Source organism: Odocoileus virginianus, chromosome 29 (genome assembly GCF_023699985.2).
Source record: "Odocoileus virginianus isolate 20LAN1187 ecotype Illinois chromosome 29, Ovbor_1.2, whole genome shotgun sequence".
NCBI classification, from domain to species: domain Eukaryota; kingdom Metazoa; phylum Chordata; class Mammalia; order Artiodactyla; family Cervidae; genus Odocoileus; species Odocoileus virginianus.
The window spans coordinates 18,406,524-18,433,006 of NC_069702.1; the positions used below are offsets into that span (position 1 = coordinate 18,406,524).

General features: G+C 41.5%; 1 protein-coding gene and 1 long non-coding RNA gene across 3 annotated transcripts in view; one reads left to right on the top strand and one right to left on the bottom strand.

Moving 5' to 3' along the window:
• The window catches only part of LOC110136880 (placenta-specific gene 8 protein-like), a 31,975-nt gene that overhangs the window by 5,118 nt on the left and 374 nt on the right, over positions 1 to 26,483 (top strand). The window contains exons 3-5 of the mRNA XM_070458214.1: positions 15,407 to 15,535; positions 18,030 to 18,154; positions 24,354 to 24,468. Of these exons, the coding sequence (XP_070314315.1) occupies positions 15,407 to 15,535; positions 18,030 to 18,154; positions 24,354 to 24,458 (359 nt within the window). The 3' untranslated portion in view covers positions 24,459 to 24,468. The remainder of the gene's footprint in view (positions 1 to 15,406; positions 15,536 to 18,029; positions 18,155 to 24,353; positions 24,469 to 26,483) is intronic.
• Positions 1 to 26,483, bottom strand: part of LOC139032035 (uncharacterized) — a 35,002-nt gene that overhangs the window by 3,806 nt on the left and 4,713 nt on the right. The window contains exons 2-3 of one of the 2 annotated variants that reach the window (XR_011484574.1): positions 10,252 to 10,321; positions 9,976 to 10,136 (exon numbers count right to left, since the gene is read on the bottom strand). This is a non-coding gene — a long non-coding RNA (uncharacterized lncRNA). The remainder of the gene's footprint in view (positions 1 to 9,975; positions 10,137 to 10,251; positions 10,322 to 26,483) is intronic. The other variant, XR_011484573.1, reaches the window with a different exon arrangement.

Here is a 26,483-nt window from a genome sequence, read left to right on the forward strand (position 1 = left end):
GAAGGAGAATAAATATTTCTCCTGTATTTTATTTCACTTTATCGCTGCCCTGAGGATATGCTTGCTTTAGCTCTTTCGAAGCCATCCAAAGCAATCCATCGGAAGAACCGCCCCAGTGCACTTCCATGTATTGGCAAAATGCAGAGGAAGCCAAGAGTACTGAGCAAGCATCATTGTTTAGCCATCAGCTTTATTGAGAAATTAGCACTTAACACTACTCTTAAACTCTTAAACTTCTCTAGGGGATCTTCCCAACCCAGGGATCGAACCTGTGTCCCCTGCATTGGCGGGTAAATTCTTTACCACTGAGCCACCAGGGAAGCCCTTGGATTATGGACACCACCCAAATTCACCATTCTGTAATTTTGACCTTTGATTTTATGGCTAATGACCAGCACTATCTTAACCCTCTTTTCTTCCATCACCAATGCAATTTGTGGGCACTGAGTGGGGTGAAGGGCTCTTCCCACTGCCGCCCCCCCCCAATAACAACCCCATCCCGTGCTAATAGCACAAAATCTAAAATTATTTAGCAAAGTTGACTGTTGACCAAAAAAGACTTTTTAAAAAATCAGCTGGGTCCCTTCAAGATGTTTGTGCTGAAGTGAATGGAGCTATTAGCTATAAGTGATCTTCAACCCACGTGACTCAAAGGACAGATGATTCCAGTTCTAATTTAAGTTGCAGCAAGTTTTAAATTACTGTCCTGTACTTCTTAGGTCTTCTGGTTCTTTTAGCCAAGTTACAGGTTTGCTATGCTGCTAAGACCAGATAATAGATATTCCAAACATGGGTGGAGACAAGCCCTCTGCAAGTCCAGGAGCTGGTGACCCCCTCTTCTCTTTCTGGGATTCTCCCCTGCTGAGTTCCTACTGGAGACAAAGATTTCCAAGAAAGAGTTGAAGAGACAACAGATAGAATAAAGGCAAGACATGAGTCTGGGAAAATAATTGCCTAAGGGAGGAATCTGACTTTAGTTGAGAGTTTTCATAGCTGAATATGACTTAAAACTTCTAACTCATGGATTCATTCACTGAACCAATAATATTTCAGCTTTTAATTCTGCAGACAGAAATAAATAGGGGGATGAGCTGGAAGAACTCAAACTCTTTCTTGGAAAGACTCTTTCTGTTCCTTTATATCAACTCAAGAGTCACGGTAGAAGTTTTAACTAATTAGATAATAATTATGAGCTAAAGCCCAATGGTTGGATCCCAATTCTAAAAGAGATAAATGCTCACTCCCCAGTTATAACAAAAAAGAAAACAGCCTTTTTTTCCTGTAGGAAAAATGTTTTACTGCCACATTTGGGAGTAAACTCATTAAAATGTGTTCCTACACACACAAAACAAATTTTTATTGGATTAAATGGAAGGACAGACATCACAGATGTCAACAGTAGTTAATCTTTGGACTTCCCTGGCAGTCCAGTGGTTAAAACTCCATGCTTTCACTGCCAGGGTACAGGTTTGACCCCTGGTCAGGGAACTAAATATCCCGCATGCTGTATGCCCCCCTAAAAAAAATAGTGGTTAGCCTTGCATGCTGGATTTAAAAGAAATATTTTCTTTTGACATTTTTGTGATATTTAGATTTATCTTCATTGATTGTACTATTTGAACTAAGTTTTTAAAATTATTTTCACATATTTTTCACATATTTGGGGTGAAAATTAAGTGGGAGGGGACATTTGAAATTAGAGGGGAAATGTGTGTTTTATCTTTGTGTTAAAGACTTACATTCCATTCTTTCAGTACTCAAATCATCGTTTTGGATAGACGTCCTTTAATAATTACGATAATTCAATTCTCAGCCCTCCCTGTACCCTGGAATCACCTAGGAAGCTTTAAAAATATCAACTCCAAAGCCTCCTTCACTTAGACCAATGGGATCAGAATCAGAATGAAGGGAAGTGGTCAACTTATTATATAATCTAAGGGTCCATATTGTAATTTTTGTCTTCGTAGCATTGACCAGGAAGTTTGCTGTTGTTGTTTAGTCGCTAAATCATGTTGACTCTTCTGAGACCCCATAGACTGTAGCCTGCCAGGCTCCTCTGTCCGTGGGATTTCTCAAGCAAGTATACTGGAGTGCCTTCTCCAGGTGATCTTCCCAAACCAGGGATCGAATCTGTGTCTCCTGCATTGGCCGGTGGATTCTTTACCACTGAGCCACCAGGGAAGCCCAACCAGGAAGTCATATTACCTAAAATGAAACTCCATGAGCACTTTACTGCTTTCTTCTGTCGTCACAATGGGTGGGTTTTGGTAGCACCCAGTGTAAAAGTTTTCCAGCTCTCCGGTGTAGAACTTGGACTTTGATCAGTTGTACAGTCAGATGTGATTCATTGGTGTGTGCTCAAGATGTACTGCTCAATAAAACACCAGCTTGTTTTAAATGGATATTTAAATACCAGTCATAGCCCATGTTGGCCAAGTCTCCTTTCTAAGCTTCCCCACTGGTCACTTGCTAAAGTAGTTTTATTAATAGAATGGATTTCTAAGGAAAACACAGACTTTCCTGCAGGTGTGCCTTTAGCTTATCTCCATGTTGAATTAGGATAGCCATCAACTCACCTCCACACTTCTATTCAGGTGCATGTCCTGTTTGCATCTTTTAGTTTTTACACTACATTTGCTTTATATGCCTTTTCCTCACACCTGTTGCTACGTGTAATAGGCAGCCCTTGCTGGGTATCTGAACTCAGATTCATGCCCAAGACTTCTAATTTAGCCTCAGCGCTGCACAAGTCTTATCAAACCCCAGGTGGTGAAAATACTATCCATGGAGGAATATTCGAGAACATTCATCCATGTTTTTCACTGAGCAATCTAAAAAAATCTGATTTTTAATCTTGAATCATCCCAGATTATCAGAGAGGTAGATACTCAGATGATATCATTTTAGCTTCTTGCTTTCACTGATTCTACCCCAGAATTGTGCTATAACCTTGTATTAGGGAATAGGTTTGGGAAAGTCACTGCTCTTTCTATTATACAGCTATTGAGATAGGCTTTGGCCACTGCATTTTATGTATCATCTCCTTTTTGAGGAAATTGAGAAATCTGTCTAGGTCTCAATCTCTTTTTATTTTATGGATGTGATCAGTCTCCTAAATGTTTGTATTCCCTCTTTGCTTTGCCTAGTGGGAAGCTCAGAGACTAATTTTCAGCCCATACCCAGCACTAGACAGGAAACTTAGAACTGGTGCCGAATTTACTCCAGGCTTTATTTTCCCTGATCTCTTTATTTTTGAGTCTCGTTTTGTATGTAATTTAGCAGATGGTTCAAATCTTTTTAAAAACAGGGCAAGACTATGAATCAAAATTTCTCAGCCTTGACGCTAGTGAGCCAAATAATTTCTTGTTTGTGCGAATGGGTACGAAGTGGAAGAGAAGGGAAGGGACAGAGACAGAGGAAGAGCCTTCCTGGCCTCTACCTGCCAGGTGCCAACAAGCCGTTCTCCCCCTTCCCGGAGCTGTGACAACCAGAATGACATTGCCAAATGTCCCCTGACTGAAACTCACTGGTATAAATGAATCGATAAACTTAATACTGAATATGTAGGGGAAGAAAAGCTTTCCTCAACCCTCTTAGGGTTCCTGGCTGGGTCTGAAAATTAAACTCAGTTTGACAGGGGAAATGCAGGCAAATGTTATTAAATGTACATGGGAACTTTTGCAAGAAAATTAAAGACTCAAAGAAGTGACCATAGCAGGAAACGTTTATACTTTTAGACAAAGAAACCATAAATTTGTGAAGAGTTGACAAGATAAGAAGGTTTGCCCGAGGGGTACTACATGGTGAGAAAGTCACAAGGTTTGCTTACTCTAAGCCCTAAATTCCATCTCTGGTGCTAAGGATGTCTGCCTTCCTTCCGGTTCAGGGAGGGTACCTTTCTCTTGAGAGACTTACCCCCTCTTGCTTTCTGGGAAGACAGGTGAAGGGAGAGACCTTCCTGCTTTTGCTATTTTCTCAAACCCCTTCAGGGGCGTCCCCAAAGGTGGCGCTAGTGGTAAAGAACCCGCCTGCCAATGCAGGAGACTCAGGAGACCCAGGTTCAATCCCTGGGTTGGGAAGATGCCGTGGAGAAGGAAATGGCTACCCACTCTAGTATTCTTGCCCGGAGAATTCCATGGACCGAGGACCCTGGCAAGCTATGGTCCATGGGGTCACAAAGAGTCGGTCACAAGTGAAGCAACTTAACACGCCTGCAAGCTCCTTCAGCTTCAGTATGCCAAGGTGTCATATTTCAGGGCACTGGGTCCTGAACCCCACCAAGAACTAGTAATTTCTAAGCTACGTGGAGGCCACTGTCTTTGAGGGACACAAAGATCACTGAAACCCACTGACCACGCTCAGAAAAGCCAAAAATTAGCCAAAAAAGAAAACAGAAGTTTTCAGAATATGCATAATTAGATATAGCTCATATCTGAAGTTATTATAGCCACTGTAGTTCTCCTAATGACTCTGGGGAGAAGGAAGTGAAGGTACTATCATTGTCATTTAGAGAAAAGGTGCAGAGTAGCAAGTATCGACGGTTAGAGCTATGGTTAGAGCCCAGCATCCTGACCTCCAAGTCCAGGGGGCTCTTCAACACACCACCAAAGTGTTGTTGGGCATGTTCAAGGGAGGGAGAGAGGCAAACCCAACTTGGAGGATTTGGAGTGGCTTCCTGGAGGAGGTAGCGTTTGAGATGAGATGTTGACTGGTCAATAGAGAAAGTGGAGGCATGAACTCACAGCAGGAATGGAATAGATGGAAAGCTTGCAGAGTGGTGAGGAAGCTGACCAGATACAGGAAGGAAAGGGTCAGGGAAGGACTAGGAAAACAGGGTGCGTTGTGCTGTAAAGAGCTTCTGAGGGCAGGCTTACGGGGTTTGGCTGTGAAAAGGCGATCATTCCCTAGAACCATGTATGCTTGACAGCCTCTCATAACTTATAAGATAAAAGTAGAGAAGAAGCTTAATGAATTAAGTCACCAAAGAGATTAATAATGGTAGGATGACAGCAGGGGCATGGATCACTTTATCAAGTGATCATTATTCTCTACTCTGTCCCCAAATTAAAGGCTTTAGTGAGCCAAGTCCCCTTCACCGTCTTGATGAAAGGAGGGTAACTGAACTTTCCTGGTGTCCAAAAATTTCCCAGTCTTGCACTATCAAGAACACAAGAGGTGGGTGGGACAGAGAGGGGAGTGGAGGGAGGCTCAAGAGGAAGGGGACACATGTGTACTTAAGGCTGAACAACGTTGTTGTAAGGCAGAGACCAACACAACGTTGTAAAGCAATTATCCTCCAATTAAAAAAAAAAATACAAGAGATCTCCTCATTTAAGCATTAGCAGGCATGAGCACCACTTTAACCATGAGGAAAAATGTTTTCGAGTGACCTTTCAAAAATAAAAAGATTTAGCTTCCATTAGAAAATGCCATACCATCAACTACGCATAATCATTTTAAAATTTCCTTATGACTAAGAGTTCTCATTGTTCTGGCTAAGATTTCAGAAATTACATAATAGGTGGGACATTAGGCAGCATCCTACAACAACAGGGGATTCTTATGAGATCCAGATAATTGGCTCCAGATGCAGACTCGGGCCTGCCGTGGAGGGCTGGGTGCTGGAAAAGATCAAGAAAGGAAATGTCTTCCTAGGTGCAGGGCTTGATGGTTTCTGGGGCCGGCTACAGGGAGTTGGAGGTCAGAAAGTGATGTGAGACTAATCATCTCTCTTCACTTCCAGTCTATAAACCAAAAGGGACCATTTCCTCCTCTGTCTCCTAACATCACAGTCCAGTGGTTAAGACTCTGCTTCTGATGCAGGGGGCATAGGTTCAATCCTTGGTCAGGGAACTAGAATTCCACATGTCATGCAGCACAGCCAAAAAATTTTTTTAAAGAAAAGAAATGGCACTGTAGGGGGAGAAGGATAATTTTCCCTCTAACCATCTATCTCCTCAGCTGGGGCCCTGTAACAAAAGATAAAGAGAAAAGCAGAAGTTGATTAACACCTATATCTCATATACATGGGAGAAAAGAAGGAAAACTGTAACTGTCAGAAGTGGCTTAGACTTCAGGCTTAAATATCATCTTCTGCTAAAAGCAAAAGAGAAGCTGGGAATGGACCAGTTATGGGGAGGAGGCCAGGTCAACAAGAATAAGATTTGCTGTGCAGAAAAGGGCCTGGTCCATCCAAGGGTTTCTTATGATTTCTTTCTTATTAGAGTCATTCTTCTTTTCTTGGTAGGACAGGGAGACCACCTTACAAATGGTGATCTTCTTTCTAAATATACATTTCCCTTAAAGCATGACTTCTACTCGGTTTCCTATCTTCTCCCGAGTCTGCTGTTTCTCAAAATAATCAGCTCAAAATAACTTCCCTCGTGGCTCAGGCAGTAAAGAATCTGCCTGCAATGTGGGAGACCCAGGTTCAAGCCCTGGGTCAGGGAAGATCCCCTGGAGAAAGAACTGGCAACCCACTCCAATATTCTTGCCTGGAGAATCCCATGGACAGAGGAGCCTGGTGGGATACAGTCCATAGGGTCACAAAGAGTCAGACACGACTGAGCAACTAATACACACACACAACTGTAATCCTAACAAGGCCAAACTGGCATTTGGGGATGCCATTTTCTGGTTAACAGTGTAACTGGTCCAGTGTGACGTAGAGGCTGCAGAATTCTGCTTAAGACACATTGGAGCTGGGGGGATGGAGTGGGACGCAGACTTAGACCAGGGACTAGAAGACTGGCGTGCTGTGGGTTGCTAAATGCTGCAAAATCTCAAAGTGATCAAAAGCAAGGCCTTCTCAACTGCCTTTATATAACTTCTTTGTTCCAGAAATGGGCGGCATAGAACCCATGGAATGATCTGGTAGGAAGTTGAAAGCCAGAAGGAGGTAGACAGAGGAGAAAAGAGGGGAAATCAAGGGACTGACGAGCCCTGGGAAGCCCTAGTGAATGAATGATAAGCAACAATCTCACCTGACCCCATCAAGATAGGTCAGACTGGCTGAGAGAAACAGAGCCTGTGTGAGACTCAGGCAAGTCAATGAAAACTCCTTCCACGAGACAGAGGGCTTGGTGGAATAGAAGAACTCTGACTTTGGCTTTAGCTTGCCTGGCATTGAACCAGGCTGAGCCACTTAACTTCTCCAAGTATCAGATTTCAACACAGGAAGCAAGATTGCTGCAAGGCTAGAATCCAATATCACACATCAGATTGCCAAACATGGAAATTGGCAATAGAAACTGCTCAAGAAATTTCAGTTTTCCTTCCTCTATCCATGAATAAACAATTATACATTCCCAGAGGAAATGCTCTTAAATAATTAAGCTAGAAATCAAATAAACCACTGTCCTTTGGGACACTATGGCAGGGGTGGTGGGAGTAGGGGAGGATGGTAGTGGAGAAAAGGGCCTACTCCACAACCTAGAAAAGCCCACTATTTTCACCTCGCCTCCATCACTTCCCATTCCTGTAAGTGTGGGGAGCCGTAACTGCCCCTACACTAATATTACCTCATACCAAAATCCTCCAACCCTCCAACCCTGTAAAATATAGGATGCCCAGTTAAATTTGAATTTCAAATAACAATTTTTTTTAGTGTAGCTCAAATATTGCTTGGGACATAATTTTCAAATTTAACTGAATAATCTGTATTTTTTTTTTCATAAATGTGATGACTCTATTTAATCATTTAACCATAGTTTCTGTTTTTCTCAATTTTAAACCTAGGTGCCTGCTTCCCAGATTCTTTAGAAGTCTATGAGTAAAAAGAAAGATAGCGGCATTTCCCGATATGGGCTAGGATGTGGAGCAACTGGAGCTCTCATACATTACTGATGGAGGTGTACATTAGTGCCACTACTTTGGAATACTGTTTGGCACTATTTACAAACCTTGGGACCCAACAATTCCACTCCTATATATAGATATAACAGAGATGCATACATAGTTCACCTAAAGATATGTACAAGAATGTTCATAGTAGTATCGTATTATTGGTAACAGTCCAGACTGCAAATAATACAATGGTAGCATGGATCAAGAAATTGTGGTATGTCTATAAAATGGAATATTATATAGCAATGAGCAAAATAAGCAAGAACTAGACGAATAAATAATGTTTATAATTCAATAAATATAAGGCTCAGACACAGGTGAAATGAGCTTCTGATGTTAGAAGAAAGGATAGAGGTTGCCTCTGGGTGGAGGGTTAGAGCCCCTGCGAGAGTAAGGAGGGCTTCTGGGGTTCTGTGATGTCCTAGTTCTCGATTCAGGTTGTGGTTTCAAGAATTCACTTGATGAAAATTCATCAATCATGTTTACAATTTCTATCCTTTACTGTATATATATACACCCTGGAGAAGGGAACGGCTACCGCCTCCAGTATTCTGGCCTGGAGAATTTCATGGACAGAGGAGCCTGGCAGGCTACAGTCCATGTGGTCGCAAAGATTAGGACACAACTGAGCAACTTTATATTGCATTTCAATTAAAGGGCTATTTAAAGAAAAAAAAAAACTGTAGAACTGGAGAGGTTAAACTGTCAACTAGGAACAATAAGCAGAAGGAAGAGACAAGAGGCAGGTTTGGAGGCAAGTCCCAATAGGACTTGCCACACAGAAGAAGCATCACAGAATAGGATGTCAAAAAACCTGTGAGGGGACCAGGATCCTGGCCTGATCCTTCAGCACTTGCATTTTGAACATCTTTTAAAAATATTTATTTATTTGGCTGCACAGGGTCTTAGTTGCGGCTTATGGGATCTAGCTCCCAGACCAGGGATGGAACCCAGGGGAGTCCCCACTTTGAACATTTTTTAACTCAGAAGCAATGAGTAAGGTTTCATTCCTCACAAGGACTGCTCATCCATGTCTGCTAGGAGACTGCATTCAACAGGCTTCAGGCTCATGTTTCTGCCCCAGGCTCATGTTTCATGATGCTGATGATATTTTCTAAACCACTTTCTCACCTCAGCCCAATTCACATTTGGTGATGGAAAATTCTTTTCTTTAAAAAAAAAAAAAAAATGTGCTTTCAGGATGTTTAGAAATATCCTTGGCCTCTACATACTTGTCCCCAAGTTGGGACAACCCCAGATGTCTCCAGACGTTGCCCAATGTCCTCCAGGAGTTGAAATCATCTCTGGTTGAGAACCAGTTCTCTCCACATATACTGCATACTCTAGGTCAAGTTTTCATTGACTGGTTTCAAGATATTAAAAATACATACATATGTACATGTGTACATTAGGAAAAAAAAGTAGTCACAAACTGTCTAGCTTCCTGAGGTCCCAAAATTCACCTGAGAAGGGACCCTCTAGGAAAAAACTGAACAGGGTTTGTTCATTTCAACTGGTCCCAGATTGATAGAGGTCAGTGGAAAGAAGAATGAAGTTTTTGGAATCCCTTAGAACTGAATTCAAATCCCAGCCCTGCCAGTCTGTCACTTTGGACATGTGGCTTCTTTCCCTTTTTAGGACCAATTTTTAAAAATATTTATTTATTCATTTGGCTGTGCCGGGTCTTAGTTGAGGGTCATGAGATCTTTTTAGTTGCAGCATGTGGGATCTAGTTCCCTGACTGGGGATCAAACCTGGGCCCCTTACTTTGGGAGCATGTGCTTTTAGCCACTGGACCACCAGGGCTTATTTTCTGTGTGGCTTTATTTTCTGTTTCCTCTATCAGTGCTCTTTCTTCTGTAGCCTTGTGGGAGAACTACACACACTTTACAATTCCTACAAGTATAAAAGAAGTATGGGACGGGGGAAGTATTCTTTCCTCCAGGGCCAAGTACCACTGTTTTTATTTAACTAACATTCATGGAGTATTTACTCTGCCAAGATTCCCTCAAAGAACTTTTCAAACATCAACTCATTTAATCTTCATGACAACTTTGTAACTGGGGTACAAGTGATACCCTCCATTTCACAGATGAGGAAACTGAGGCACAGAGAGGTGAAGTAACTCACCCAAGGTCATGTAGTCAGTCACTGGGAGAGATGGAGCCTAGGGCCAGAGTCCACGACCTGGTTAAGGTCATGCTTCTTCATGCTTCTCGGTCCATTTTCTCATCTTTTGGTTCCTATAACATTTCCCATAAGATGCTCCCCATATCTTTTCCCTGAAGAGACTAAGAAGAGGAGGTAGAGTCAACATGCAATCTTTGAGACAAGCTACATTTTCTCATCTATAAATTAAAGAAGTTCAACTAGCAATCATGATTTTTCCTTGGCCTTGGCGCTTACCCTCTTTGCTTCAGTATTCTTGTCTGCAGTGAAAAGAGTCTTAACAGCCTAATCCCCTGAGTGCTCTGACCTGAATATTCAATAGAGACCAGTGTTAAGTAGGAACCAAACATGAGAAGCATAGCACTCTCTATAAGCATAAGCTATGGTCGTATTGGCAACATATCACATTCAGATTTTTTCCATCAATGTTCGCTGGCACTTAGACACTCTCCCATCTGTATGGTGATTTGCAAGTTTTAAAATGTCTTCACGTATGTATTCTCATTTGAGCTTCCCAAACACTAGCAATGACTAAAATCCAAGCTTTCTGACTTCGAACCCATTGATCCCAGGTGCTTTTCTGTATCAATAAGTCATGCATAGACACTGCTACTTGGCCGCATTTAGTGTAAAACAGACAATGTCAGGTCACTGACACACAGGGAACAAGGGGCTTAATAGACATAGTCTAATCACATTAACACAACAAAGAAGAAAGTCAGATTATACTCATTTTAAAGGTGCTAAAACTGAGGCTCAGAGAATTTAGTTTAATTGTCTGAGAACACAGAGAGGGTGGAAAATAGATTTGAATCCAGGTTCATTTGTCTCCACCGGTTCCTAACCATGATCTAGGCCTGGGCTATTCAAAGTGTGGGCCAGATGCCAATAGCATTGACACCAGCCATGAGCTTGTTAAAAAGGCAAATGTTGGGTCTCACTCTGGATCTACTGAATAAGGATCTGCTTTCTAAAAGGACACCTTGGTGAGTCCTGAGCACATCATAATTTAAGAATCACTGATCTCTATTGCCCCTCAGTGAAGGTCTATCTCTGATATTCAGAAGTGCAAAATCTGTAAATAAGCACATATATGCACACACACACATCCATACACACATATATTGTAGGGTGTTTTTAAAATATACCTCTTCCCTGGTAGCTCATACTGTGAAGAATCTGCCTACAATGCAGGAGACCCAGGTTCGCTTCCTGGGTTGGGAAAATCCCCTGGAGAAGGGTATGGCAACCCACTCCAGTATTCTTGCCTAGAGAATTCTATGGACAGAGGAGCCTGGTGGGCTACAGTCCATGGGGTCACAAAGAGTTGGACATGACTGAGAAGCTAATACTTTCACTTTTTCTAAAAATTTTACTTTAAGGAAGGGAATTTGGGGATTTTAAAGCAAGTGGCATGAGTCCCTGTGTTAGACTGGGAATTGAATTAATAGATACACAATACATACCAGGACAGATGTTTTCATATATAGCAATGGTAGCATTTGCCCATTCCAGGTTTGTTTGTTTTTTTATCAATATTTCTTATTTAGGAAATTATTCGTTCTTTTTTTTAAAAATCAAACACAGCTGTAAAGTAATTAGCCTCCCTAATAAAAATAAATAGGAAAAAAAGTCAAATACAGCAAATTTTACCCTTACTCTATAAACGACTCAACACAACAAATAAATGAAGCACTAGAAGAATATTTAAGATACAGTTTTTGCCCTGTAATTTTTAGCTTTGGGGTCTCCAGGGAAGTACTTAAGGACAGTTTTCCTTTTTGATATATTGGCTAGACTGATTTTGATTACCTATACTGATAACCAAAACATTGGTTTTTATTATAAAGCAGTTTCTGTCAAGAACATAGTCTTACTGGCACATTGCTCTTTCTTTAATAGTATACACACACCCAATAGCAGAAGCAGCTTTCTGTATATGTTAACTATACTGATTTTCCCAGTAAATAATTTTTGAAGTAATGGATAATTCTTTCTTGAGGTCAGGGGTACATCTGTAACATTCAGAGCTGAACCACACATTACATATACAGCTTACTCTTGCTTGTAACTATTTCTTAAGTATCATGTGCCAACTCTGATCAAACACTAGGAGCCTCTGATAGCCTGTCTTGTGACGATACGTCCAACAGGAACATTCCAGGATTGATCAGCAGTGTCTGCTTCAATTATAAGAAAGAGACCCTGAAGTACACCTGTCGTGCACTCTGACCCTGTTTCCTGCTCCAAAAAGCAAATGTCTTCACTGTTCCTGATGCCTTCCACACTCTTTTTGCCTCCTAGGCGTTTCCTCACATTATTTTCACTGTCTAGAATGTCTACTATCTTGCCTACACAAGAGTCACATGCTCTCCAGTCAGCCTTCCTAAGTTTTTCCAGAACAAATGATTAAAAAAAAAAACAAGAAACCTGTTCCCAGATCATATGTTTGGACTTCAGCTCAGGTCCCTGGGTCAGATGTTTATCTTACACCCCTCACGAGGTCAAAGAGATTCACAGAACAGACTTGTTTTTTTGCTTTAGTTTTTGGTACACTTTTGTTATGACAGTTTCAGGTGAAAGGAGAAGGGACTCAGCCATACATATACATGTATCCATTCTCCCCCAAACTCCCCTCCGGCCAGGTTGCCACGTAACATTGAGCAGAGTTCCCTGTGCTATACAGGAGGACCTTATTTGTTACCCATTTCAAATATCACTGTGTGTACATGTCCATCCCCAGCTCCCTAACAGTCCTTTCACCCACCTTTCCTCCTCCCCCCACCCCCACCCCCTGGCAACCATAAGTTCCTTCTCTAATTCTGTGAGTCTCTTTCTAGAACAGACTTGTTTTGATTGAAAATAAATGCCACCCACTTCCTCTGTGAATTATTATACCTCTCCTTCCGGTGCTGTGCAAGTGTCTCTGCAGTTTTAGGTCTTCTATTTCACTACTGGAGAGTCCTACCTGATGAGTTCTCTTCTCCATTTCTCCTCCTTATTCAAAGTTCAAAGCCCTCTGGCTTTGTACCTACACCCAATATCAAAATAAGGCCAGACTTGCTGGATAAAAAGATTTTCAATGAATTATTCCTTTCTCTTCTTGTCCTCTTTTGATTTGGTTCTCAGAAGAATCAGTGGTTGGGAAAGCAGTCAAACAAATATGACGTAGATTTAAAAGCAGTCAGATTAGGCACTAAAACAGCTGGTCCCCTTCACCACTCTTACATCTTTTTATCAGCCCTTCTCCCTTAAGAAGCACTTTGGTACTTATTGAATACATAGATCCCCCAATCCCTTTCTAGACTTTTTAAGTTAAATCCAAATTCCTAGGGATGTATAATTTTAAAACCCCCTCAGCTGGTTCTTACTCACAGTAAATTTTTTTTCTTTTTTTTTTAGTTATTTTTATTAGTTGGAGGCTAATTACTTTACAATATTGTAGTGGTTTTTGTCATACATTGACATGAATCAACCATGGATTTACAAGTATTCCCCATCCCGATCCCCCCTCCCACCTCCCTCTCCACCCGATCCCTCTGGGTCTTCCCAGTGCACCAGGCCCGAGCACTGGTCTCATGCATCCAGCCTGGGCTGGTGATCTGTTTCACCCTAGATAATATACATGTTTCGATGCTGTTCTCTCAAAACATCCCACCCTCACCTTCTCCCACAGAGTCCAAAATTCTGTCCTGTACATCTGTGCCTCTTTTTCTGTTTTGCATATAGGGTTATCATTACCATCTTTCTAAATTCCATATACATGCGTTAGTATACTGTATTGGTCTTTATCTTTCTGGCTTACTTCACTCTGTATAATAGGCTCCAGTAAATTAAAAAAAAAAAATAAAACGTTGCCGGTTATAAGCAAGTTTTCTATTGTATTTAAATAAGTTATATCACAAATGTTAGCTAACAAGGTGACAGCGATTTTCTAAGACTGGTTTGTAAACAAACCCGTGGAAAATAACTTCTATGTAGAAGATTTTAATTAATAAGACTCCTTTATAATGAGAAATGCAAAACACTTCTACATAAGTACTGAAAAGTTTGTGTCTTATCCTTCGCGAATTTAAATTCACTCGGTTAGACAAGGGAATACGATCCATCCTCATGACTTTTAACCATCACCTCTCTGCTAATTAGCTCAGCAATATCCTACTGCATATCCACTGCATCTATCTGTATTTTTAACCGAGCGCGAGGAAGAACGTGGTGCACAGTCAGGACTGGGAACCACAGCAGTAGAATCTTTGACTGGAGACTTCCTTAGCAACATAGCGGAGGAAGACTGAAGGGAGTAAAGCGATGGGAAATGTGGGTAGAGGCTGCCCTCCAACTAGTCAAGGGAAGTATTGAAAGTGACCCGGGACCAAACGACAGAGCACGCCGACTTCCCTGGTGATCCAGTGGCTAAAACTCCTCCCTCCCAAGGCAGGGGTCCCAGGTTCGATCCCTGGCTAGGGAACTACATCCCACATGCTGCAGCTAAAAATTCTGTATGCTGCGACGAAGATCAAAGATCCCGTGGGCCTCAACTAAACCCAGCACAGCCGAAGAAATAAATAAATGCTAAAAAATAAAATTAAAAAGTACCGAGCACAGCATAGTTAGATTCGATACAAGAAAAGAGAAAGTTTTCGCATTAGTCATTAATGAGATCAAAGACATTCTCTCTCTTGAGAGTTCTTACTGGGTAACAGCTCACAAGACTTAACGATCACTGGATGAAATGTGAGAAGTATAGGGGGGACACCATTTCTTAGTGGTTTTGCAACCACTGGGTTTTTTTGTGGGACTTAAAGCCTCTTTTTTCGGAGAAACCTTCACAAAGAGAAATTCATCTTTTTCCAGGTAAACTTTGGCTGTCAGGATACCACTAGTAATCAGTTTGCTAATGCTGACATTAGCCAGAAACATCTGTTTTCATAACACCAATTTTATGGAGAAGTAAACAACTTTTACATTTACAGAAGAGCAAATGAGAGAATGCCTGTGAACTTGCTTTGTAAAAACTGATTATAATGACCATTAAATAAAAATACTTCAAATGCAAGATAGTTGTCTGAAAACAACACACACAAAAAAATCATCTTGCTGATAAAAGAGGACTTGGTGAATGGGGAAAACACACAAATACACACACACACATACACAACCAGACAACCTGAGAATGGAATCCTCATCCCTTCTCCTTTATGTTGCTTTGCTATCTTTTTATATTTTTAATTCTCAAATATCAGCAATAGTCTGGAAATGTTATGCTAAGTTGGTTGAATGTGACTGACTCCAACCAAAGGAGGTGCAGTGAAATGCTTTCTGAATTGATATCTATGTTATATCCAACCAATACAGTTAGGTGTTAAGTAATTCCTTGGTTTTGTTTTCACAGGCAGTACCCTTTTGAACTCAGTCTTAAAAATGAACCCAGTTGTCTCGCAGCCAGGTTATGGCTCGGTGGTCTCGGCGTCTAGTGACTGGCAAACCGGCACCTTTGACTGCTTTGATGACATAGGGATCTGTAAGTAAACGTAGTTGTTGCTTTCTCCTGGGCTACAATCATGCACTCACTGCCGTAACAAAAACCGCTTGCTTATCCTCTCACTGAGATCCATGTGTTATTGTAGAGATCAGAGGTCACAAGCTGGAACACCTGGGCAGACTTCACTACTGGATGCGTTTTGCGTTTTGTTTGTCCTGTACATAATGACCCCTCTTGCTGTATTAACTTTAAAACCGTAGAAACCATGTAAAAGTCAGATGCCATGGACTTCCTTGGCAGTCCAGTGGTTAGGACGCCTCGCTTCCAGGACAGGGAGCCCGGGTCAGGGAACTAAGATCCTGCATACCACAGGACCAGGTGCCCTCCCCTCTCAGATCAGATTCCACATGAAAAATGTAGCTTTCTAATCTAGATTTCTAGCTTCTCTTGAAAATTTGGAAAATCTGAAAAGAGGAGTCCTCATTCTCAACTGGCAGAAGTCAGCTGCTGCCAAGCTATTTGTTGTTGTTGGTTAGTCGCCAAGTCGTGTCCAACTCTTTGAGACCCCATGGACTGCAGCATACCAGGCTTCCCTGTCCTTCACTATCTCCCGGAGTTTGCTCAAACTCATGTCCGTTGAGTTCGTGATGCTATGCAACCATCTCAGCCTCTGCCACCCCCTTCTCCTCCCGCCTTCAATCTTTCCCAGCTTTAGGGTCTTTTCCAATGAGTCAGCTCTTCGCATCAGGTGGCCACAGTTCTGGAGCTTCAGCTTCAGCATTAGTCCTTCCAATGCATATTCAGGATTGATTTCCTTTAGGATAGAATGGTTTGATCTTGCAGTCCAGGGGACTCTCAAGAGTCTTCTAACCCCATTAGTTAACCCTATTCAAAGGGACCTTCACCCTACAGTTTGCCATATTCATCTCCATCTTCCACTGTTGGCTAGTTTGTGTTTTTTTCAACCTGTTTTATTCATTCATTTTGTCTGCCTACCTTGAATTTATTATCCTTATCCAGATCGATCATCTGGCTTTATATTTCCCACCTCATTAGCATCCCTGTGTTCTTGATGTGTTTCTCCAATCTTCTCCTTTCCCTACAGGGCTGAGTCTGTGTTTCCAGTTTTCACTATTCTTGTGAATCTTGTGGTCAATCCATTTCAGGAAGCTTTCAGGTTTTTAGCTTTCCTAACCTTAAATTCTTTCACAGTACCAAACATGCTTTGGTGTAAGACAATTTCCTTACTTCCCAGTCTATTGCCCAAAGGGATGTAGACATTCTCTGTGGGGCTAGTCTTTCCACTGTCTTGAGAAAAGAGCCGCTTTTATGTGTGTGTATGATGGAAGTTTCAAGTTCTGTGGAGACAGCCTTTTGCTGAAAACCATCAATCAAAAAATAAGAGTTTTCTTATCTCATCTAGGGTACAGCCATGACAAAACGCCACCCTAAAAAAAGTTTTTCAAAATAAGCTTGAACTCAGCACGTTTGAGAACAGTTTCCTGTTTGTCACTATTTTCTTAGGTCCTTTTTTGTCTCACACAGACTCTTAAAAGTGAAAGTTCAGTATGCTTTTTAAGTTTTTATGTCAATATCCCTTAACTTTTACTTGCTTCAATCCTCATAACAATAATAGAACTTTACTCTCTGCCAGAATGACCATCTAGAATCTGTTTCCTACTGCTTATCTCAGTTTTCCAATGATTTCTTTACTCAATGTTTTCTGATCCTAAGCACCCTCCCACAGCTTTCAGAGGGTTTCTCAGACATTCAGACGCCACAAACTTCCTATTCCAGTGCTCCAAGTATAAACAAGGATAAGGAAGAAAGATAATTTGGACATGCTCAGATCAACAAGGCAGGAACTTCTGGGTGGGGGGTGACTATTTTGATGATTTAATGAGTTAAGGTTGTCAGGGGAGAAGTTAGCAATTTTTTTTAAAGCAATGTTTTTTCTAAACTTTTTATTTTGTATTGGGGTATGGCTGATTAACAATCAATGTTGTGATAGTTTTCAGGTGAACAGCGAAGGGACTCAGCCATATATATACATGCATCCATTCTCCCCCAAATTCCCCTCCCATCCTGGCAAGGCAGGCATTTTGCAGTTAAATCTGACCTGGCATATGACGAGCAAATTTCCCCAGTGTGTGCGGGATCTAGAAGCAAGACATAAAGAGCCAGGTGACCCCATTGTTTTCACCAAGTGTCCATTAAGGCCATTTCCTGAGTATGTATTTTCTTGAAAGCGGTATGCTCAGTTGTGTTCGACTTTGCAACTCCATGGACTGTAGCCCGCCAGGCTCCTCCATCCATGGGATATTCTCCAGGCAAGAATACTGGAGTGGGTTGCCTTGCCCTCCTCCAGGGGATCTTCCCAACCCAGTGATAGGACCCATATCTCTTATGTCTCCTGCATTGGCAGGCAGGTTCTTTCCCACGGAGTCGCCCGGGAAGCCCTTGGAAGAGGTGTGATTAAGTCGGCCTCCTTACAATCCTGACTGATTCCTCTGTGATTTCACCCTGCACTCAGGTCTCTGCGGGGCTCTCTGTCCCCTGTGCCTTTCGTGTCAGATCGCCTCTGACATGAACGAATGCTGCTTATGCGGTTTAAGTGTCGCCATGAGGACAATGTATCGGACCCGATACGGCATCCCGGTGAGTTGCCCACGTCCACCATGAAATAGTCGCCCAGACAGCCCCACAACCTTCCTTCAGTCTGACGGCATCTCCATGATTGCCCTCCTCATCATCATGACTTGACCCTAGTCTTTTCTCCACTGCCGTCCTAAACATTTTTCCTTTAAACTTTTTATTTTGTATTGGGGTATAGGTGATAAACAATATTGTGACAATTTCAGGTGTCCAGCGAATGGACTCAGCCATACATATAAACGTATCCATTACATCCAGGCTGCCACATAACATTCAGCAGAGTTCCATGTGCTGTACAGTGGGTCCTTGTTGGTTTTCCATTTTGGATATAGCAGTGTGTACATGACCTTCTCGAACTCCATAACTATCCCTTACCCCACGTCTTACACTTTTCAAATGATTTACAGAGACTATTTATCTATCCCTTGGGATAATTCACAATAAAACTTTTTATTGATGCAATAGGTGTGTCTCTGATAAAGCTGCTGGAGATGAGCAGGTGAGGGATGAAGGTCAGCACAGAGTCTCTCCTGGATTTACTCAGAGCCAGACAGTGGACTCTGCAGGGTGGGTGGCTGTTGCTTAGAAAGCCTTAGGTGAAAAATAAGTGTATACAGATCCCCACGGAGCTGGCACATTTTTGAGCCAGTTACCTCACTGATAACTCGTAAAACAGTGTTCATTCACTCAAAAGATATTATTGAGCACCTAGAACCTTGTTAAGTCCAAAGCTATTGTTCATTCATTCAACGGGGATTTATTGAATATGCAGAACATATCAAGGACAGATGCTAAAGACACACCAATGAACAAAGGAAATGAAAATTTCTGTCTTCATGGAGCTCACTTCAATTTTTTTGAGATTTTTACTTTAACATAATTTCAGACTTAAAAGTCACAGAAGAAAAAAAAAAGTCACAGAAGTGGTACAAAGACTTCCTAAACAATCTTTACCCAGATTTCCCCAATATTTAAAAAGTACCAGATTTGATTGACTTTCTCTCTTTCTTATCTCTATTTATCTATTCTATTTTTTTTCTGAATCATTTGAGACTAAATTAAAAACTTGATACCCTATTATCTCTATTTCAGTGTGTATTTCTTAAAAATAAGAATGTTCTTATTTTATCACAATATGATTATCAAAAGGAATTTAACATTGATACAGTACTATTAGCTAATCCATGGGTGTTATTTAAACTTTACCAATTATCCCAATAACTTTCTTTAGATGAAAAAAAAAAAAATCAGTTGTCTGCACCAGCTTCTGCCAACCCCTGGCCTTTACTTTCTTTTTGGACTATCCAGGGCAACAAAAATGTGAAATTCTGCCCTCAGCTGAGCTGAGTAAGGGCCCCTGGGGGTTGATTGGAGATGTCTGTGGCATCTGTCTGTCCATAGGACTGCCTCAAGGGAGCGGTGGCAAAGCTGCAGTGATGAGATAGAGATGCTGAGGAGTTAAGCCAACTGTTTGCCCTCTCTTGAAGAAGATAGGGTAACATGGGTGTGTGTGCCCATATCACTGGAGGCACAGAGTGCCTGTGGACAGTATTAGAGGGTGTGGGTGGGGAATAATCTGAAGGGAGATCTAACGATGAAAGCAGGCAGAGCCGGGCGAGTGATTCTGTCAGTGGAAAATTGCAATCACGCAGGCGCTGGGAGGGTTAAGATGAACTGGGGCCACTGGAACTGAAGGAAGTCATGCAGTTGTCTTCTATAATATGGAAGATTTTCTCAGTCTTTGTCTTTTGTTTTTTAATGAATACAGATCAGTTATTTCGTAGACTATCCCTCAATTTGGTTTGTCAAATGTTTCCTCATGATAAGACTTTTGGCATCAACTCTACAAAAGTGATGCTGTGTTCGCCTTGCATCACATGACATCAAGTTATCTCATTGTGTGTAATGTTCACTTTGATTCCTTAGTTAAGATAGTGTCTGTCAAGATTCTCCACCACAAAGTTGCTATTTTCCCCTTTATAATGGATACAGATCTTGTAGAGAGATGTAAATCAAACTTTCACCCACTAGTTGTAACATCCGTGATAGATTCTTGCCTCCATCAGTTATTACTGTGATGGTTGTCAATGGGAGAGCTTAGACACTAATGGAAGAAAACTGTTACAATATAACTAAGAATAAGTAAGAATATAATGTATAGGTTGGTGATATGTACAATAGAGGAAAATGAAACAAGGAAGAGGAATTTAGTGTTGAAAGGTTCTAATTTTAAATTGCGTTATCAGGAAAGACTCAGTAAGAAGGTAAAGACCTAGTCTATGCCTGTACCACACTAAATATGCTCAGTTTCTTCTGACCTCGGTAGCTAAGTAGTGTCGGGCCTGGTTAGTACTTGGATGGGGGAGAAAATAAAGACCTAAGAGGATGAGAGGCTGGTTCATCTGGGAAAGGTCCAGGCAGAGGAATGAGCTAGAGCCAAGGTTCTGAAGTAGAGCTTACCTGGAATGTCCTAGACATCGCAAGCAGCTAGAGAGGTAGAAAGACTGGAGGTGGGGTGGGAGATGGGGAGTGGTAATAGGAGAAGATGATATCAGAGCATGAGCAAGAGTGAGACCTTCCAGGGCCTTGCAGACCGTTTTAGGAAATCTAGCCTTCATTTTAAGCGAGCTGGAAAGTGATTAAAATCCTTTTAAACACAGAAGTGACATGAGGTACTTGTATTCCTGGAAACTTGGCCTCTCACTCATTGTGACCAATAACAATTCATCTCCCTAAGCCTTGGCTCTCTGATAAAATAGTAACGGTGACACCTCCCCTAAGGTGGTGTAGTAAGAGCCACAGGGGAAAAGGCAGGGAAAGGACTTAGCACAGGGTCTGGCAAGTAATAGTGCTCAGTGAGTACCTATTGTAACTTTTTGTTCTTAGCTCAGCTGTCTCTGGGCAGCCTGCATCCCTCCCCTGGGCTTGCTCAGCTGCCGACTCTCTCAGCAGTCCCTGTGTTCTCATGTACATCTCTGGGGGCAGCCGAACTTAACTCCAGGGTTCTTAACTTCGTGACTGTTCCATAAACTTCCCCAAACCACACGCTAAGTGCTGGGTGTATGTAGCTGTGAACATAGTTGTGTACCTGGGTGTATGTAGTTGTGTATACGGGAGTGAGATTCTCAAAGTGGTCCCCAAGTGGGTAGAGGACGGAGTGCTGAGCTGAATTCCGGAGATAAGTTTCTGGAAACAGCTCAGGAAATAGCTCACTTTGGGGCTCTCTGACAAGTCATTTGCTAGCATCAATTTTCTCATCTTTCATGAAAAAGTTGTACAAGATGATTTCTAAGATCTTCCTAGGGTCTAGGATTCTATAAATTTTCTTGGTGTCTATTATATAAGTGTATTTATAGACAGTGTTATCTCTAGCCTTCTTTCTTAGAACAGACCTCTAAAATGGCTAATAAACCCTAGGACTGATTTGTGTAGTTCAGGTTCTCTTCTTTGTTTCCCCTTTACATCCATGCAAACATTTATAAAGCTGCCCCAACACAGCCTCTCTGACCTGGCCCTCCCTTCATGGGCACAGACAGGCAAGAGAGCATCCCCTTGGCCGGGGCCACAACCCCCACAGCAGAGGGGAAACAGAAGAATCAACCACAGGTTGAACTCCTCTGCGCTGGAATACTGCTCGGACATATATTTGCTCATATACTACTTACAAATGCTTTGTGGTGCAGGCAGTGCTACCTCCACTTCGTGGACATGAAAAGCAGGAATGAGAAAGCCTTAAGGTCATAGAACATGGAAATGCTGAAATTTGGGCTCAAGTTTTTTTTGTTTTTTTTTTTTAATTATTACTTTATTTTTTTAAATTGAAATGTAAACAAAATTTACAATGTGGTGTTCATTTCTGTACATCAACGTGAATCAGTTTTACATATATGTATATAAAATCCCTCCCTCTTAGACCTCCCACCCACCCTGCTTCATCCCACGCCTCCAGATCATCACAGAGCACTGAGCTGAACTCCCAGTGTATACAGCAGGTTCCCACTAGCTATTTTATACATGGAAGTGTATATATATCTATGCCACTCTCTCAATTCACCCCACCCCATGGGCTCAAGTTTATTCTGACTTACAGTCAGGCCTAGTTTTTTCCCACTTGACCATCTTGTCTTCCCAAGTCCATGTGTATTGAGTCATGTACTACAACCCATTCATTTGCTTACTGATTCTGTAACCAGTGCTCATGACCAGATTTCTTTTTTTTTTTTTAACAGCTTCCAAAAAAGTGAAGCACCAGTCCCCTTTTCCAAACAGAGTGATGAATGCAAAAATCTTTATTTCTGGTACCATTTCCCAAGAAGCTGTTCTGGCCAAGGCATTTATGTCCCTTGCTAACTTCAGCATAGTGTAAACCTGTAGTTCATGTCCTCTCATTTGAAAAAGGAATGTTTTTTTCTTCTCAATATTCTCTATACCTGTATATGAAACAGACTTAGAATTAGGGTGTGTTTTCTAAAGGTTTCCCTAGGTTTCTCAGCAAATAATGGTGGGACTTTTTTCTCCTACAAACTTCCTGAGATAAAGACAGGTATAGACATGCTGGAACAGAAAACTAGTTACATCCTTGTTGAATATTTTCTTTTTTATATTAATAACATATTATGTATATTAAATAAATGTTGGCTTAATGAAGGCTTAAAAGATGAATAAAAATAATGAACTGAAGCATGGAAAAAAAACAAGCACTTTGAAGAAGGGTTAAAGGGTTTGGATGATTTTCCAGGGAAAAAGAAATGGCCAAGGGACCAAATTGTCTTCAAACTGAGTATCTGTTCCTCTATTTGATGAGGGTCACAACAATAGATTTCTAACATGGGTATCTTGTTGTCAAGTCTTTATTCCACACACTTTCTCTGTTAGATAAAAATCAAAATCACTATAGCAATGAAAAAGTTTATGAAAATTAAATCACTTTTCTCACCACTTAGGAACTCCCAAACTTTATAGGCTAAATCTACTCTCTTTCTTTTTCCTGCTCTCTCTCTCTCTCTCCGTCTCTCTGTGCACACTGGAAATTGGGAATTGTACTAAATTCAACATTTTAAAAAATAAGTGCTATCCAAAAATGGAGTGCAAAAGATTTCAGTCAGTCAAGACACACAGTCACATAACCTGCTCATCAGATTAGACCCCTCGGGTCACCCAGTGCTGACTGTACAGAGCAGGAGTCCCTGGTAAGGCATCTCTACCCACAGGTCATCGAAGACCCAACTGCACCTCCCATGGAGAGGGCCTTCAAAACTCTGCAAAGCAGTTCTTTCTACAGTTTTTATAGACACACTCTTCATTCTCTAATTTCTTCTTTTGCCCATAATGTATAGATCCTCTCTTACTATGGACTGCCTCCCTTGCAGAACATGAGAGATGTCAATGAAAATGATTCAAGGGGTACAGGGTGAGGTGTGATCTAGCACTATACTCACAATCAATTGGAAAAATTGGTGCATTACACAACTGGTTTTAAAGGGAATCACTCCACATCAGTAAAAATAGTAAGTAAATCAAAATGTTTTTAAAAAGGAAAAAAAAAAAAAGAGAACTCTTGCAGAACAGATAATAGAGAACTGTGGCTATGATTGTAACCTGCAGATCATTTGAAATGGTATGTTATGATGAAAAGGGTACTGGCTTGAGAGGAGAAAGACCAGTCACTGCCCCCAGTTTATGTGATTTAGTTAGTAAGTCAGTTAACTTTACTTGGTCATCAAAAAAACAGAGATGGGCTTCCCTGATGGCTCAGTGGTAAAGAATCCACATGCCAATGCAGGAGACATGGGTTCTATCCCTGACCTGGGAAGATCCCACATGCCATGGAGCAACTCAGCCGGCGCGTCACAACTGTTGAGCCTGTGCTCTAGAGCCCAGGAGCCGAAACTGCTGAAGCGCACACATCCAGAGCCCATGCTCTGCAACAAGAGAAGCCGCTGAAAGGAGAAGCCTGCACAACTGGGGAGTAGCCCCCACTCACCGCAACTAAAGAAAAGCCTGCGCAACGACGAAGACCCAGCACAGCCAAAAATAAATGACTAAATAAATGACTTTTCTATAAAAAGAAAAATAGAGATAGCATGATAAACAAGTGACATAAAATGTATGTTTTAAAGAGGTTTGAAAAGTGAAACAAGTGCAGGGAATTGTGTGACTATTCATGGGCTACCTGTTGATCCATTTGTTTGTTTTTTAACAGGGATCCATTTGTAAAGATTTCCTGTGTCTGGCATTTTTACCACACTGTGCCCTTTGCCAACTCAAGCGAGACATTGAAAAGAGAAAAGCAATGAATGCTTTATAAAAGATACTTGGTAAGTTGGCGGGACTTCTTTGATTTGTGAGTAGCAAAAGAAATTCTCAAAGGTATCTTTGATTTCTTTGGTTCTCTATCTCACAGATCCATGAGATGGCCCTTGACAAAGGGAGGGCAGATGATTTTCAATGGCCAGCCTGCACCAATCAGTTGGGACTCAGCTTCCCAGAGAGCCTGGGTAGAGAGGGCTAGTCCTGATTGGATGGGGAAGAATTCTGGGATTTGTTAGGATGTCTGCCACAGATGGAGTGGCCGTATGATATACCAGATAAATGTGCCACATATCCTCCATGTGTATCTTCACAGCATCATGATTGAAGCTAGCAGAGATATGTGTATGACAGAACATTCATTTCCCAAAGCCTACATCTCAGGTCCGCTGCTGTCAACAGTAACCCACTGAGATGTCACACTAACTGTGATGATATAATGTATCTAGTGATATGTTCTTGTCAACACCACAATATTAAAATAGTAATTTGTTCTCCAAAGTGGTAGAAAGCTACCTTAGTCTCTATGAATGAAGTGTGGACAATTCAACCAGTTATCCAAAATGCCCAAAGCTCCCATTTAGGAAGAAGAGTACTGCCTTTTTGGCAGTGATATTGTCAAAGCTGGGCAACTGCTCATATGCCTAGTTTCCTAAGCTCTCCTGGTCACATTTTTAATCTTCTTAGTTCTTCCTATTTTTCTTAGGCAAGAGGACGATGGCTTACTCAGTCCTGTCTTTCCATCTCTTACTGCCAGTCCTGTGGAATTTATCATCCAAGTTTTATTTTCACCTGGAAAAGGCTATTCTCTAAAAGTCCATTCTCCTGAGAGGTCTTTGAGAGCATTTGATCAGGATACTGCATTCATCTGTGCAAACAGTTGACATGGGCACAATCTGTCTCTCTTTCAGCTCTTTTGCCACATGCAGCACAAAATTATGTCCTCTTCATGAACATTTTAGCTCATTTCTTTCAGTGCCATCTTAGTATCTTAGTATTTGTCTTCTGACTGCTTTCCTCAATGACTGATGTGCTTAACCCATTTACAAGCAGAGTCAACATGGTGAGTTTTCTTATTCTTTTACCTCCTTGTACCCCTGCCTCCTGAGACTCAACTATTGTTTCTCTTCCAAAGCAGTGATGTTTCTTTAAAGCCATTTGCTACCAGTGCGATTCAGAATTTTGCCAAAGTAACCCTAGTCCCCTACATCAGTTCAGTTTAGTCACTGTCATGTCTGACGCTGCGACCCCATGGACTGCAGCACACCAGGCCTCTCTGTCCATCACCAACTCCTGGAGCTTGCTCAAACCCATGTCCATCAAGTCGGTGATGTCATCCAACTGTGTCATCCTCTGTCGTCCCCTTCTCCTCCTGCCTTCAATCTTGCCCAGAATCAAGGTCTTTTCTAGTGAGTCAGTTCTTCGCAGAATGTGGCCAAATTATTAGAGCTTCAGCTTCAGCATCAGTCCTTCCAATGAATATGTATGTAGTCCCCTACATAGAATGTGGCAAGTTACTGGTCCAGTCATCCAGTTAATCAAAAAAATTGTTCTGGGATCTCTGCCTTTTAGAGTCTCTTGCCTTAGTGTAAATAATATTTCACTGACATTTGATAAGAGAAATTATCTCTGGCAATCTGCGAAGCATTCTGTTGGTTTACCTAACAACATAGCAATGGTACCTGACATAATAGTCACTTAATAACTATTGTGGATGAATAAATAGATGCAACTTTCAAGCAAGGAAGCATGGTAAGCTCTAACCTAGGAGATTCATTGAATCTTAGCTAGTGGTTGTGACTCATTCAAATATTGGGTTGACCAAAATGTTCATAAAATCTTATGGAAAAACCTTGAATTTCTTGGCCAACTGAGTAAATTGTACTGAACCAGGGGTCATGATTTGATATAGATTTTAAATATGTAGCAATTTGGGGGCTTCCCTGGAGGTCCAGTGGTTAAGACTCTGCACTTCCACTGCAGAGGGTGTGGGTTCAATCCCTGGTCGGGGAACCAAGATTCC